Genomic DNA, 13,952 nt, shown 5'->3' with positions numbered 1-13,952 from the left:
CTGGAGACTGGGGAAAGCAGGAATTTGGTGGAAATTCTCAAGATTCTTAATCACTTTAGCGATTTTAGGGTTTGCTATTATTTCGTTTATTATTATACAAAATTTCACTCCCAAATGCACGCTTTGCCTTTTCCCTGGATACAAATATGTATGAGTGCCTTCTCATGTTAAGTCTTCCATCTCAGCAACAGAAGTAGCCATCAAAAAATGTTTGCATTATGTATGATTGTGGAAAGCTTGTGTGTGTGTGTGTGTGTGTGTGTGTTTCTCTACCTGAGGTAATGGAAAACAAGAGGAAAGAGAAGTGTATAAAAGAGGAAGTTGATGTAGATGTGAGGAATCTGAAAGGAAGGGGATGGGGGAGGTGCTGTCAATCAGAAGACTTCCACATTCTGAAGAAAACCTCTGGGGCTAGAGGGAGGCAGAGTTAAGGCTGCAGGGCCTTTCCCCAGTGGGTCTTCAGGAACCCCTCACAGCCACACAGGGCCCCAAATTAGATGCCTTCACAACTCAGGGTTTGCTGATATTGTAAAAGGCACCACTATTTACAGTGGAACAATTTATTCGATTGTTCCCTTTTTCTACCTTAAGATTCCCTTACTGTCTTAAGTGATTTTTAAAATTAAGTGTAATGCAGAAGAAATTGTTGGCATTATTTGCACTACCATTTGCCTTAGAATTCCATAATTACATTAGCATAAGTGCATAATGGAAATCTCTTTTTAAAAGACATATCAAAAATAATTTAAGATACCAAAATACTATGTGAATAACAAGTGAATCATGTAAAGACCTAATGTGCTTTATGTTTTAGTGTCTTAGTGTCAAAAAAAAAAAAGCCTACTTTCATAATATGGAGAGCAGGCTGTGCCCTCTCTGAGTTATTTCATGATATATAAAACAGCAGTGTTCAGGCTGGGCCTAAACCTGAGCTGCTCCATTTTGTAGTCTGCCATAAGCTACACAATGTTGAGTTTAAGTGCTCAGGTAGAATGACTCTATACCTTGTTTGTACAAACAGGCAAACATAAAACAACCATAAGCCAAAAACTGATAAATTAATCACACTAATAAAAATGGCCACCTGTGGACTCATCAAATTAATCAGAAGCACATGGACAGGTGTATCAAACTCATATGGGGGAAAAATAAAATAGGCTCATGAGCTTATCAAACACCCCAGACCACTGAATGAAACAACCCTCTACTTGAGGCCCAAAAAGGAGAAGCACCCTGAGTCTAGTCACGACAGCACCCTTTTCCTGTCACCTGTCACTCGTCCCAAGCTTGCCCAGGAAAACCCACAGTGATGAACCTCTGAATCTCTGTCCTTGGACTTTAGCAGAGCAGTTTCTCCTGCCAGTGATCACCATGTACACCCACTCCAAGCTAACATCTCAAGCTGACACTGTGAACCTGCTGTCCAGGCAGACCTTGGCCTAGCATAAGTTCCTGTGCTTTGACAGTTCTGCATCCCGACCACCTCCACTGACTCTTTGACTTTGCATTCATGTCTGTCTCTGCCTTTGCTCTCAGTGCAGCCTCCTGAACCCCAATGGCTGCCTTAACTTCTTCTTGACCTTTCTGTAAACTGTGTATATAGTTGTATAAAGTATAACTTGAGTGTTACAGATACTAGAAACTAAGATTAGAGTAAAAGAACCTGTGATCTCCTGGCTTATGACTACCAGGTGACCCACAAATATTCAGTGAACTGCCACTGATCAGCATGGTATAGCCTGTGAATTTACTGTTATTCAATAAATTGTGGTATTCTGGAAAGACACAAATGTGTTTTGTTTATGTTAACATAGTTTGCTCACAACACATGTGAAAAACAAAGGAAATTTAGGACAAGTTTTCAGTTCAGTCCATGAGCTACACATCAACATGTTGACATGACAGAAAAATGAGTATCACAGGAGAAAAAACAAGGCATAAGCATACCGTGAACGTCTTCCTCGCGTACGGTGCTCCAGGAGTCAGGAGCTCCTCAGAAGTGACTGGCCTCTTGAGCACTGAGAAGCAGACACAGGGTCAGGGAATGAGTACCTGAAAGACCTTCCTTCATTCATTCAGCAGATACTTAGTGAACACCTGTTACGTGACCATCAGGCCCTTGCCCCACTGTTAGTACTAAAATATCAGCAAACAAGTAACCCTAAACCCACCCACAGAGCTAAGGAGTTGGTGGGTAGCAAAAGGAATAGAAGCAGAAGGGACAAAGGACAGGGTCGAAGTTTTCCTATAAAGGAAAATGTCATGTTTTCTATTTTTCCCATTTCTCTCTCATAAATCCATTATGCATTTATATGTTTCAGAGGTAGGAAAAAAATAGCTCCAGCAGTCTGATAGTCAAGCTTTAAGCACTAACCCGATCCAGCCCCATTCCCACACTGCCCTTGTCCCATGCATTAAAGTTCTACTCATTTCCTAAATAACATAGGAACACAGGGCTACATATAATACTGCCTTGTGCCCATAGTAATAATACTGGTGAATTTTTCTGAGAATTCAGCATGTCCTGAGTATCATGCTAGGTAACCCATTATTCAGTTAATTATCACAAGAACTAATGAGTTAGGTTCATCAGTATCCTCATTTTATATGTGAGAAAACAAACCTAAAATAGTTAAAGTATTTATGGCCAAGGACCTAAAGCTAATTAGCAGCTTCGAGAATTAGGACCAAAGTCAGATGTTGAATATCCATGTCCACATTCTCAGCCACTGTGTTACACTGACCCCTTGCACTATGCTGTCTTGTAAGTAGACAGAAGGGCTCAGAAGCTCTGGAAGACAGGGGTGTGGTGTGGTGTCTGTTCATCCTAAGATGTCTGTTTTCAGCGGCTCACCTGTTGCTGTTGCCTACCAAGATGGAAAAGCCAGCAGCCAATTCCTGACCCGCCAGCTATAAAAAACACCCACAAATAACTTTATCATCTGTTGTATGCCTATTAAGAACTGGAGAAAGGATTTCCCCTTCCTTCTAGAATAGTTGATCAGGGACAGAGAGCATTCTAGTTTATATGAAAATAAGGGACTTAAGTGCCACAAAGAAATGGAAAGTGCCAGAGCCAAGCCATCCTGGACAAGTGCCAGCTCTAATTCCCTTTGCAAGTGGCAACCAGAGGTCAGACACCAGCCCTTCACAAGTGGGCAGGAGTGTGGGGCAAGGCATATGTGATTTCCAAGCAGCTGGGTCTTATCTGTTGGGTGCAGCCCAGGCCTAACAAGATCTCTTAGTTAAAGGCAGTGAAATGCTTCTGTGGAGATGACAGATGGCTGAGATTACTACTTTTACTCTCAGAAGCTTATAAAACAGCAAATGATTTTATGTTCACTAAACAAAAGGGAGTGGGTTAAATATCCAGCTGGGAACAGAATCTCTCAGTAGATGGAAAGGAGATAAGAAAAGTGGTCCATGTTGGAGGGATGAGATATTTTTTAATCCTGGCAGACAATTCCTCTCCATGCCCCATAAATCCTCATGGAGTTTATGAATCTGAATACAGGACCATCACACTGACCATTTATTTTAATGTGCTTTATTTCTTTATTACTTTGAAAAACTAGAAACTTTTGAGGCTTGAAAAAATATCCTTAGAGTTCTTTTTTCATATCCTTGGAAGATAACACTTTAGCAGGATACTGATTATGGTCATAATATCTATAGTTTTTTGGGCAGAATGTCTGGCTTAAGGCATTTTTTTAATAAACTACCAAAAATACATATTGATGTTTCTGGGTGGTTAATTTTAAATTCTTTACTTTGAAGGCCTGTTTATCTGCTTGAGAAAAAAAAAAAGATCATAGATGAGCTCACAAAGTACTGGCCACCTTCACAAGGGACTTCACCTCAGAGACTCAAGAAGGCAGCTTCCTTTTCTGCCCACTTATCAGTGAATTCTTCCCTCTGATCTGGGTGAAAGGGGAAAACAGGAAACAGTATAACCCACCTCGGAGCACATAGATGTGTTGCTAATTTAAATAATTAACACTTTGTTCATATTTTATCATATGCAATCAAAAAAATAAATATCCAGCCTTGGTGGCACACCCCTGCAATATCAGCTGAGGCAGGAGGATTGTAAGTTTGAGGCCAGCCTCAGCAACTTAGTGAGACCCTGTCTTAAGTAAAAAGTAAAATAGGCTGCGAATGTGCCTCAGTGGGTAAGCACCCCTAGGTCCAATATCTGATATAAAAAAAAAAAGGTTTTTAATCTACCTATCCATCTGTGGGTGGGGGCTGCGGGTGTAATTCAGTGGTAGAGCACTTGTTTAGCATGTGCAAATATATACATATGTATATACACAAATATAAATATATGTATACACACACACACACACATACACACACAAATATATTTGGAAAAATGGAGATAGCATGACTGTCCTTTTTTTGAAACTGAGATCTTTTGCTTTTAACTTTGGGGAGGCCTTGCAGATTTCTATCCAGCTTTCATATATCCTTCTTCTTCTTTTATTATTGTGCTGGGGATGGAACTCAGGGCCTAGCACACACAAGACAAGCCCTCAATATCCTTTTTCTAGGAAGTCCTTCTCCTTTCTCATTCTCCCTTACAAGCACATTCCAGTAACAGCAAAACCCAGTAGAACATGGGTATTCAATAATTTTGCAGCCAGGACCAGGATGGAAGCAAGTTTCTTCATTTGCTTGCAAGTTTATTCTTGCCACCAGTTCTCAGAAGGCAGGGAAACAAAAGTTAGATCAGGAAAAGCAGCCACCTTCCAAGACAGTAGCATTGGATGACAAGTTTCTCTCTAAACCTTTTGAAGAACATCTTTTAGCTCTTCATCTTACTATGTTTTGATTTTTCCTCCACGAGGATGAGGTGCTCATTGAGCTAAGGGGTCATGGCCTCTCGTCTCTGTATCCCCAACATCTGATGCTGGGGAAACATGAACAGAAAGAACAAAGTCCCCTGAAAGGACACGCTGAAGGGAAGGTGGAAAAGTGCAATGAACAACTGGAGGTGAGGATGTTCTCAAGTGATGACTATAATGATGTCACACACCATCTCATCCTGGGAAGAACAGGGAGGACCGGGCAGGTAGGGGGAGTGAGAAAGGGGTAATGTGGATGGATTGCAGGTTCTTGGGTGATGAGGTCAAGGGAGGATTGTTTCATAGCACAAGTTCAACATGCTTTGAACCTACATTTTTTCCCCAGGCATACAGAGACCATAGAGGTTGATGAGTAGATTTTAAAAGTGTAAGGTACCCAGGAATTCCAGAGACAGGTGGATTTGCATAGATCCATTCTTCCTTAAGAGCACGAGCCTCTGATGTGTCTCTGTACCCTCCAGCCTGGGGAAGCGCTGTTTCTCCTATTATAGTGAGCAGCTGCCCCTCGAGGACTGAGGGCTCCTCCCAGCTGCTGGGAGAGCTCACAGCAGATGGCCCTCAGCTGTCTTTGGGAACCACTTCTCTGAAGAGAGCGACACTGGCCAGTCATGCCTTCCTCTCTGGGATAGCAACATTTAAAATCTGGTTAACTTGTGGGTAGGTAAAAAGCCCAGCCCTCTCAACACAACTCCATGTGACTCTATGGGGCCACCCAGTGCAGATCTTCCACTGGGGTCCAATGCAGCCTTCACTGAGACTGACTCGCCATCTAATTTCTCCTCTGCCCATTCTACTCTCTCCCCTAAGAGCCAGCTCTCACAAGATTCCTGCACTCTGCCTCCATTTCAGGGAGATTTGTTTACCAGGGAACCCAGCCTGCACATCTATCCCAGAACCCATAGCCAGGAGCAAGACCGCCTTTTGTGAACTCACCAGACTTGGGGTTGCAGAGCACAGGGGGGCTGCTGCTGAGGGTGGGGCTGCTACTAAAGTAGCCGCTGCTGCCACAGCTGCTCATGCTGCTCCTCCGCACTGCAGACACGATCTTGATCTCCTTGCTGGGGCTGACTGCAGAAGGGAAGACACACACAGTCACTGCGGGGGGCCATCTCGGTTCCCTGGAGCACCCACGCTTCTTCCAGAGGCAAGGTACAGCAAAGCAAGGCACGTTGGCCAGGAAAACACACCCTGGCCTTGGAGTCAGAAAAGCAGGAACTTGAGGGGCAGCTCTGCCACTTACAGCACAATTTGGCCACTGTCTTCAGTTCTCTGAGCCTCGATTTCCCTGATGTAAAGTAACCATGTGAGCTCACAGGGTTAGTGCAAGCAGAAAGATTATATAATGTCCATGAAAGTATGATATTTCAGGAATGACCAAACCCAAGCGTTCCTGGCCAGGGTGTAAGTTCAGTGCTGGCTACACGTGTGGTAAATAAACAGTGATAGTAAATGCCTCCTGGTTTCATATCAAACCATTAATCATTCAGAATCATGAAAGAAGGGGCTTAAAATATAGAGCACATATTCGTACTTTCAAAGTGTTACTTGAGGCAGTGTCTTCAATTTTCTGATTTGGTTCTTCCTGCCGTGGAACAGGCTGGCTCTCAAGCAGGGGAAGGGCCACAAGTGAAAGAAAGAGGCTATGGAGAACACTCTGCCCACTGCCTGGCACAAGGAAGCAAAAAATAAATTTAGCTTTCTGGGGGTCTATGATGACTACAGCCTCCTTCTCAACAGCATCATGTGTTCGAGTCTGCTGGGGCCTCTTGAGGAACAGGTAAACCTTTGTACTAGTGCAAAAGTGAACTCTTAACTCTGCATTTGCATTAGGCTACAACCTTCAGAAGACACACAACTTTAGGTGTCCTTTGAGTCTGGCCAGGCTGACCTTGGAGCACAGGCTTAGGCTGCTGATCTTTGGCTAGCTTTTATTTTCCCTTCACAGCTCTTGCTTCATTCTCTCCTCCAGCCCAGCAATGTCTGAGGAACCAGGTATGCCTGGGGCTTAGGTCAGGGCCAGGAGAAAGTAAACATCGGAGCCAAGAGAACTCCATCCGCCACTTCAAACCCTGGGTAAGCCACTCAATTCCTCTCTGCCTGTACAACGAAGATATGAAAAATCCTCGTAGGTTTGTGGTAATAATTAAATGAGAAAATTCACCCGACCTATCTTGTTTTAGTACCTGGGACTTAGAAACATCTATGCATACACTTGTAAGTGTTCTCAGTCAAATCCTACCCAGAACCAAGACAGGACACTTCCACTGGTGCTAGGGGAAGCCCAGTACTTCCAGACCTTCAGCCAACAAGTCCCTTGCGTGAAAGCCAAGTTTTCCGAGAAGTTGAAAACACCCCTTTAAGCATCTCACCCTCTTAAACAAAATGACACTTTCTTCAAGTTCACCTTTTCTAAGTTATCTTTGTGGATACCAATCACCACCACTGGTGACATACAATTAGTAACTGAAAACCCGAGACGGCTTGTTTTACACATTGCCACAGGTTGTGTGCTTTATGAGCTCCTGCTGGTGCTTTTCCTAGTTTTCTTTGTGTTGCCTCTTGATGATGGGTTGACAATAAGTTGCCTTTTAATTGTTTTTTGTATACACACATATATAAGTCCTTTATTTGTCCTTAAAATAGCCTTTTAAAGTCAAGATTTAGAAAACCTAGTCATTCCTGGGTATGGTGGTGCACACCTGAAATCCCAGCAGCTCAGAAAGCTGAGGCAAGAAGATTGCAAATTCAAAGCCAGTCTCAGCAACTTAGTGAGGCCCTGAGCAACTTAGCAAGACCATGTCTTAATATTAAAAAATAAAAGAGGCTAGGGATGTGGCTCTGTGGTCAAGTGCCCTGGCAAACCCAAGTACTAAAAGAAAGGAAGGAAAGAGGATCATTGATGACATATAATTGTGAGCCAGGTGTGGTGGCACACACCTATAATCCCAGTGACTTGGGAAGTTAAGGCAGGAGGATTACAAGTTTGAGGTCAGCCTTGGCAACTTAGAGAGGCTCTAAGCAACTTAGGGAGACCCTGTCTCAAAATTAAAAACACAAAAGGCTAGGGATGTGGCTCAGTGGCAAAGTGCCCTGAGTTCAATTCCTAGTATAAAAAAAAATAAAAAGATTAAAAAGGAGGAAGAAGAGAGTTGTTTGTAAATGAAAAGTAAATAAGGCATGAATGAGCTTGAGTGATCTTCTCTAATTCAAGTACATAATTTCATAAGACAGACTTCATGGTATTTAAGCCTGAGAACAACTTGTTTTTTGCTTTTTGTTTTGTTTATTTGCATACTTCTTGGTTATTCTTAAATAAAAATCTGCTGGAGAAAGTTTCACAAAGAAGAATTATTATTCTACCATTTCTCATAAGGCAAATATAGGTTCACATACATCATGGGACCGGTGTACCTGACATGAAGCTGGTAGATTTCCGATTGTCATGGCTCTGCTTCCTCAGGCAGAAGGGGCTGTCATGAGCCTCCTGGGAGGAGGGGGACTTTTCATTGAGAAGCTCCATCAGTCTTCTCCTCCGACGGAAGTTCATTCTGAACTGGTAGAGAAGATTGCTGTCCACAAACGGGTGCTTGTTGGACACTGGGGAGAAGAAAGAGTCGGTGAGGATGCCTGGCATCCTGGCCACCCAGCACTGCAGCCAGAAGCCAGAAGATGCCGACAACAGAGGCAGAAGCCTCTAGAAAGAGGTTAGTTCTATAGCTACCACATGGGCTTGTGGTCTCTCCACAATTTGCAGTCCCAATTGCTTCCATGTGTCATGCACTTTAAAAATTTGCTAAGCAGTTCCTCAGGGAAACCTTCCCAGACCTCACCCCCAACCTGAGCTATTCTCTTCAAAGTGGTCTGCTGGCCCCTGTGTCCCCTTCATCACCACACTTACTGCCCTACACTGTCACTGTCCAGTTTCTCCCCGTTTCTCCCCCAAGCACTAGGTTATTTGGGGCAGTGATTGTAGCTTCATTTGCTAATGTATTCCCAGCACCTCGCTGAAGTTTAGTCATGACAGTGACAATAGTCGTTCACTTACTACAGGCCATTTTACTAAGCACTTTATGAGACAATTTCATTCTCACAGAGACAATTTCATTCTCTTTTGTTTCATTTGCAATGCTGGGAGTTGAACCCAGGGCCTGGTGCATGCTAGGCAAGTGTTCTACCACTGACCCAGACCCCAGCCTCATGATCACTTTGCAAGGTAAATGTGGCTGTTCCCTTCTTCTTCTTCTTTTTTTTTAATCTTCCTTCCCTTAATTTCACTGTGGAAAAAGTGAGACTTAAATTGGTTTAGTAATTTGCCCAAGGCCACACTGCTACAACTTCTGAGCCCAAATCAACATGGGCCACACGTTGACAGAGTTGTACAAGTCACAGGCCACAGACAGTTAGAAAAGACTAAAGTTATGGTAAAATGCCACCTTCTCCAACATTCACTCTTCAGGTTCATCATGGAGTGTGTTGTCACATACACACCTAGTGAGTGGACATCTTTCTGTGACTGTGACACTCACCATACTGTCGTGTTACAAGGGTTTTCTGGAGATGGGCAGAGGGAGAGCACATCTCTTTCCCCAACTAAGTCACTCTGCCTGAGAGCCCAGACTGGCTTAGCCACTCTGTCATCCTCAAATCCTAGTCTATCATATATGTTTAACTCAGGGAAGGTACTGGATAAATGGCTGAAAGAGATTCGAGCATGATAGGTAAGAAGGATGAGCACCGGGCACATAATAGAGCCGACTCTGAACCCTTTTGCAGCTGTCTGTGCAGAAGTTCCACCCAAACCAATCTGTGTGCTCCTGTAGTTCCTGAAGGGCTTGCTGGGCCCTGGGAAGAAAGGACAGGAAGGACAAAGCATTTGGTTTTTCCTAGTTTGAAGGCTTTTCCTTTGCTCCAAAATTATACCAGGATTACATTTTTATTGTCCAGCATCTATCCATCTACTTAGCTAACAGGTATGGAATTAGGCAGACTAAATGTCAGGTACTTTTCACACCTAGTGTTTTACAAAATGAGGGAGAAAAGATAAAATTTAAAAAAAATACTCATTAATGGCAACTTTTTTTTTAATTGTGAGATTCAAAATTCCATAAACCACTAGGAAAATAATCAAATGTAACCTAGTACAATTCACATTAGCCACTTGATCAGTAATGCTAACTTCTTCACGCCCTCCTTTGGTGTTTCATGAACATTATTACTCCTCTCTAGGTCAATACCAAAAGTGCAATCTAGGGTGGTAACTGTGATTGTTACCCACATTTGTTAATGTATATTTATGCTGGTTAAACATTAATCTTGGAGATTAAATGTGAATGATGGAATGGAAATTGAAACGGAAGAATAATTTATTAGCACCTTTAAAGCCGATGCCAGTTCATAAAATGCCTTGGGTTTACAAGGCACTCGATCAGAGTCTCAGAATTCGAGATCCCTGTAATGAGAATATTCCAGCCAACATTTAACCTAATGATTCATATGGGTGATTCACAGTCTTTAAATGATGATAAACTATTCACTTTGGTCAAATGAATAATATTGGCCTTAAAGAAAGATACACTTAATTCAGTGATAATTCTACATGTTCTCAGTAAATAATCTGTTGTTAGAGTCACAAGATGCTCTCCTAATGCTATCTGGACCAAGAAATAAACCAGTTATATTTTGATGTGATCTCTACAATTACTGCTTCCCTTGTTCACAGTCAGATTTTAACATAAATTTCCATCACAACACTGAGTAATACTATAATAAAAATTTAGAGATAAGTTATTTATTTTTGGCCATATTTTCTTAATTTATTGATTTAAAAAACCCTCAAGCTGACTTTAGCAATGACATCTTAAATTATGACCTGCAAATACACAGATCTATATATATACTTATTAATACCTACTGTTTTCTCTTGGCACAGTGTATTACATAAAAGTGTTGGCTCTGGTATAAATAAATCCTAAAAAATAGTCTGAATACAAACAAATTCCATAACAGATGAAAGTACATTAAAAGTATTTTTTAACTGCAGTGGAAATTCGCCTGCTAATCTAATCATGTGTCTCCTCTAGCTTTAATTACCAATCTAGTGTTGAATTCCCAGTCTCCATCCTCCACCTCCTCAGCTCTACACCATCTGCAGCCAAATGGAAAACATACTGTCTAAGATAAAGAGACAGGGTTAAATTTAAATAATCTTTAATCATCACATATTGCCAAACAGATTGTAAGAACCCAACAAATTGCACTTTAATTATTTTACAACCACTGTTGTTGTTTTTACTGTTATCATTTGCTGACGATACACTGCCATTTGGCTTATGAAAATTCAATTTTACAAGCCATTACACTGAATGCCCCACATCAGTTTCCAAAGACTAACTTGAGTTTTAATGCCTCAGGAGCAGCCACTGTCCCTCTGTGAAACGAAGGTCATCGTGTGTTCATCCACCCAGCTGTGCGCCTTGGCACATGAGTCAAGTTCTCCTCTCAGTAGAGAGGAGGGACAGGTGCACAAATCGCCTGCATTGTTGTCAATACTTAATTTTGCCTTAAAGGTATTCTTTCTCCTTTCTCTCTCATTAAAAGTTTAACGTCGCAAGTATTGAGTTTCATGCACTTGCTTTGTGTGAGTAACTGGAAGATGGAACATGTGATTGTAGCTTCAAAAGTTGAAGGAGTGCAGGTTGTCAGCTGTATCACAGCCTCAATAAATCACACCAATTCACTGACTCCACAAACCAGTGCTAAGTGCTGCTAGAGTCACACATGGTCCCAGCTGTCTATCTCAGCACTGTGATCAAGAGTGATCTGCCACTAGAAAGCTCATTAACACCAAAGTCTGCCGAAAGAGACACTATTTCATATCAAAACAAAACAATTAAATCAGGCCTTTATTGAAAACTCCCTTATGCTAAATAAAGTCTTACAAAATAATACCTCTCCATGAAGAACTCAGGTTTTATAGTCAGACAGTCTTGGTTTCAATCCCAGTTCTGCTGAGTAGCTGAATGAGTGATTTGGGCAACTTATTAAACATTTCAAATCTCAATTGTTTTCTGCACAGTTTCTATATAAAGAAGAAATGGGGTAACTCATGCAAGAGATCTGGCATGGCAACTAATATATGGTATTTTCTTTCTCTATATGGTGTTTTCCTTCTCTTTCTTTTCTTGTTTTCTTTTGACGGTGCTGAGCATCACACCCAGGCCCTTGTGCATGCTGGGGAAGTGCTCTGCCACTGAGTTCCATTCCCAGCCCAACATACAGGGTTTCACATATTCTTTGTCTTAAAGACTTCCAGCCTTGGATCATTTATGTTCCTGTACAGAACCCATTTCCTGTCTTCTTTGCCCTTCTTTCAGAGAACATTTTGCCCTTCTCTCATGGGCAATTCTGTCACCTATGATGCATGAAAAATATGATCTCTTAACCGGACATCCAGATCAAGTTTAGCAAGAATCCCACTGAAGATATTTAAAGTTCTGAAGGCAAAGGAAATCAAGAAATAAAGGAGTATGTTAAGATACAGTAAGCTCGGAGCACAACAGACACTAGTATGGCAATTTGTAAATCAATGGATGTGTAACTGATGTGAATCTGCAATCTGTGTATGGGGTGAAGGTGGGAGTTCATAACCCACTTGAATCAAAGTGTGGAATATGATATGTCAAGAAATTTGTAATGTTTTGAACAACCCACAATAAAAAATTAAAAATAAAATAAAACAAAAATAAATATTTAAAAATTAAAAAAAAAGACACAGTAAGCTTAGTAAGCTTCTTAACAATATTAAGAAAGACAAACACTTCTTTTATAATTATAATTTACATAAGCAGAGATCCAAGAAATAACAATGGGTAAATTGTAATCATTTATATTCCAAATAGAGAAAGTTAATTCTGTCTACATTTTAATGTGATATTCTTCATGTTAAATACAAAAATTATTTGCTATACAAGCTACTTAACCTTTTTAAATAAAGAAAAAATAATGCATGATTTAGACAAAAAGAGAGAAGGAAAAAACAAATCAAGCAGAACAGTTCACAAGTGACCCTAAAACTTGTAGGTGCTCCAGGTGACCATTTCTCAGATTCCAGTGTTATGGAAGATCTTAATATTATAGTATATGTTGCAACATATACAGTTTGATAAGTTTTATTCTTTGCTTCTTAGCACTATTCATCTCTAAACAGGAGACAATGAGAAGAAACACATGTTCGAAGCCCACATTCAATGTCCAGTTGTGATCCTATCAACAGCTGTAATTTTTTAAAAAATATTTATTTTTTAGGTGTAGATGGACACAACACAATGCCTTTATTTTTATGTGGTGCTGAGGATCGAACCTGGGCCCCGCCTGTGCTAGGCAAGTGTCCACCGCTGAGCCACAATCCCAGCCCCTCACGGCTGTAATTAAAAACAAATTTTGTATGGGGCTGAGCTTGTGGCTCAGTTGTACAGCACTTGCCTAGCGTGTGTGAGGCACTGGGTTCAATTTTCAGCACCACATATAAATAAGTGAATAAAATAAAGGTCCATCAACAACTTTTTTTAAAAAAAAGGAAAAAAAACTAATTTTGTTACTTGATTTATAATTTCTGGGACATCCTTTGCTTTGGTGGAATTCTCTAGGGGTTTGGCTTGGGATATGAAATAGGAAAGGCAGACATAGCCAGAAAGCCGGGGCCATTGTAAACACAGAGAATTTTACTGCTTAGGATGTGTGGGGCTCTGGAAGCACTGAGCTCAGGTTTGTTTAAAGAGAAACAGATCCCTGCTGACTGGATGTCTTGACTTACAAAAAGCATGAGGGAGATGTCATTTGGTCTACCAAAATAATGATGATACAGTACAGATGTTTTCTTTTCTCATGTATGATAAGCTATCAATCAGGGTGATCCTAGCAGACATAAAGAAATTTTAAAAAGCTGAGGATGTAAGAAGGGGGAAATCAGCTTCCATTCCATTCACATGTAGTCTAAGGACAAAGATAAAAACTCACCTTGAGCTCTACAAGTTCAGCTGAGTATAAAAGACATTTTAGGCTACTTGTTGAAAGGAGGAAGGTCAT

At 41.1% G+C, this 13,952-nt stretch overlaps 1 protein-coding gene across 1 annotated transcript in view; it reads right to left on the bottom strand.

Annotated features, from left to right (window-relative positions):
* Deptor (DEP domain containing MTOR interacting protein) overlaps positions 1-13,952 on the bottom strand; it is a 136,031-nt gene that overhangs the window by 33,693 nt on the left and 88,386 nt on the right. The window contains exons 5-7 of the mRNA XM_046464978.2: positions 8,280-8,465; positions 5,802-5,936; positions 1,948-2,018 (exon numbers count right to left, since the gene is read on the bottom strand). Coding sequence (XP_046320934.1) covers positions 1,948-2,018; positions 5,802-5,936; positions 8,280-8,465 — 392 coding nt within the window. The remainder of the gene's footprint in view (positions 1-1,947; positions 2,019-5,801; positions 5,937-8,279; positions 8,466-13,952) is intronic.

Source organism: Marmota monax, unplaced genomic scaffold (assembly GCF_021218885.2).
Source record: "Marmota monax isolate L192 unplaced genomic scaffold, Marmota_monax_Labrador192_F-V1.1 WCK01_AAM20220418_F8-fsc00003, whole genome shotgun sequence".
Taxonomy (NCBI): Eukaryota; Metazoa; Chordata; class Mammalia; order Rodentia; family Sciuridae; genus Marmota; species Marmota monax.
Note: the sequence above shows the minus strand (reverse complement) of the source record. Positions and strands in the feature narration are given on the sequence as shown.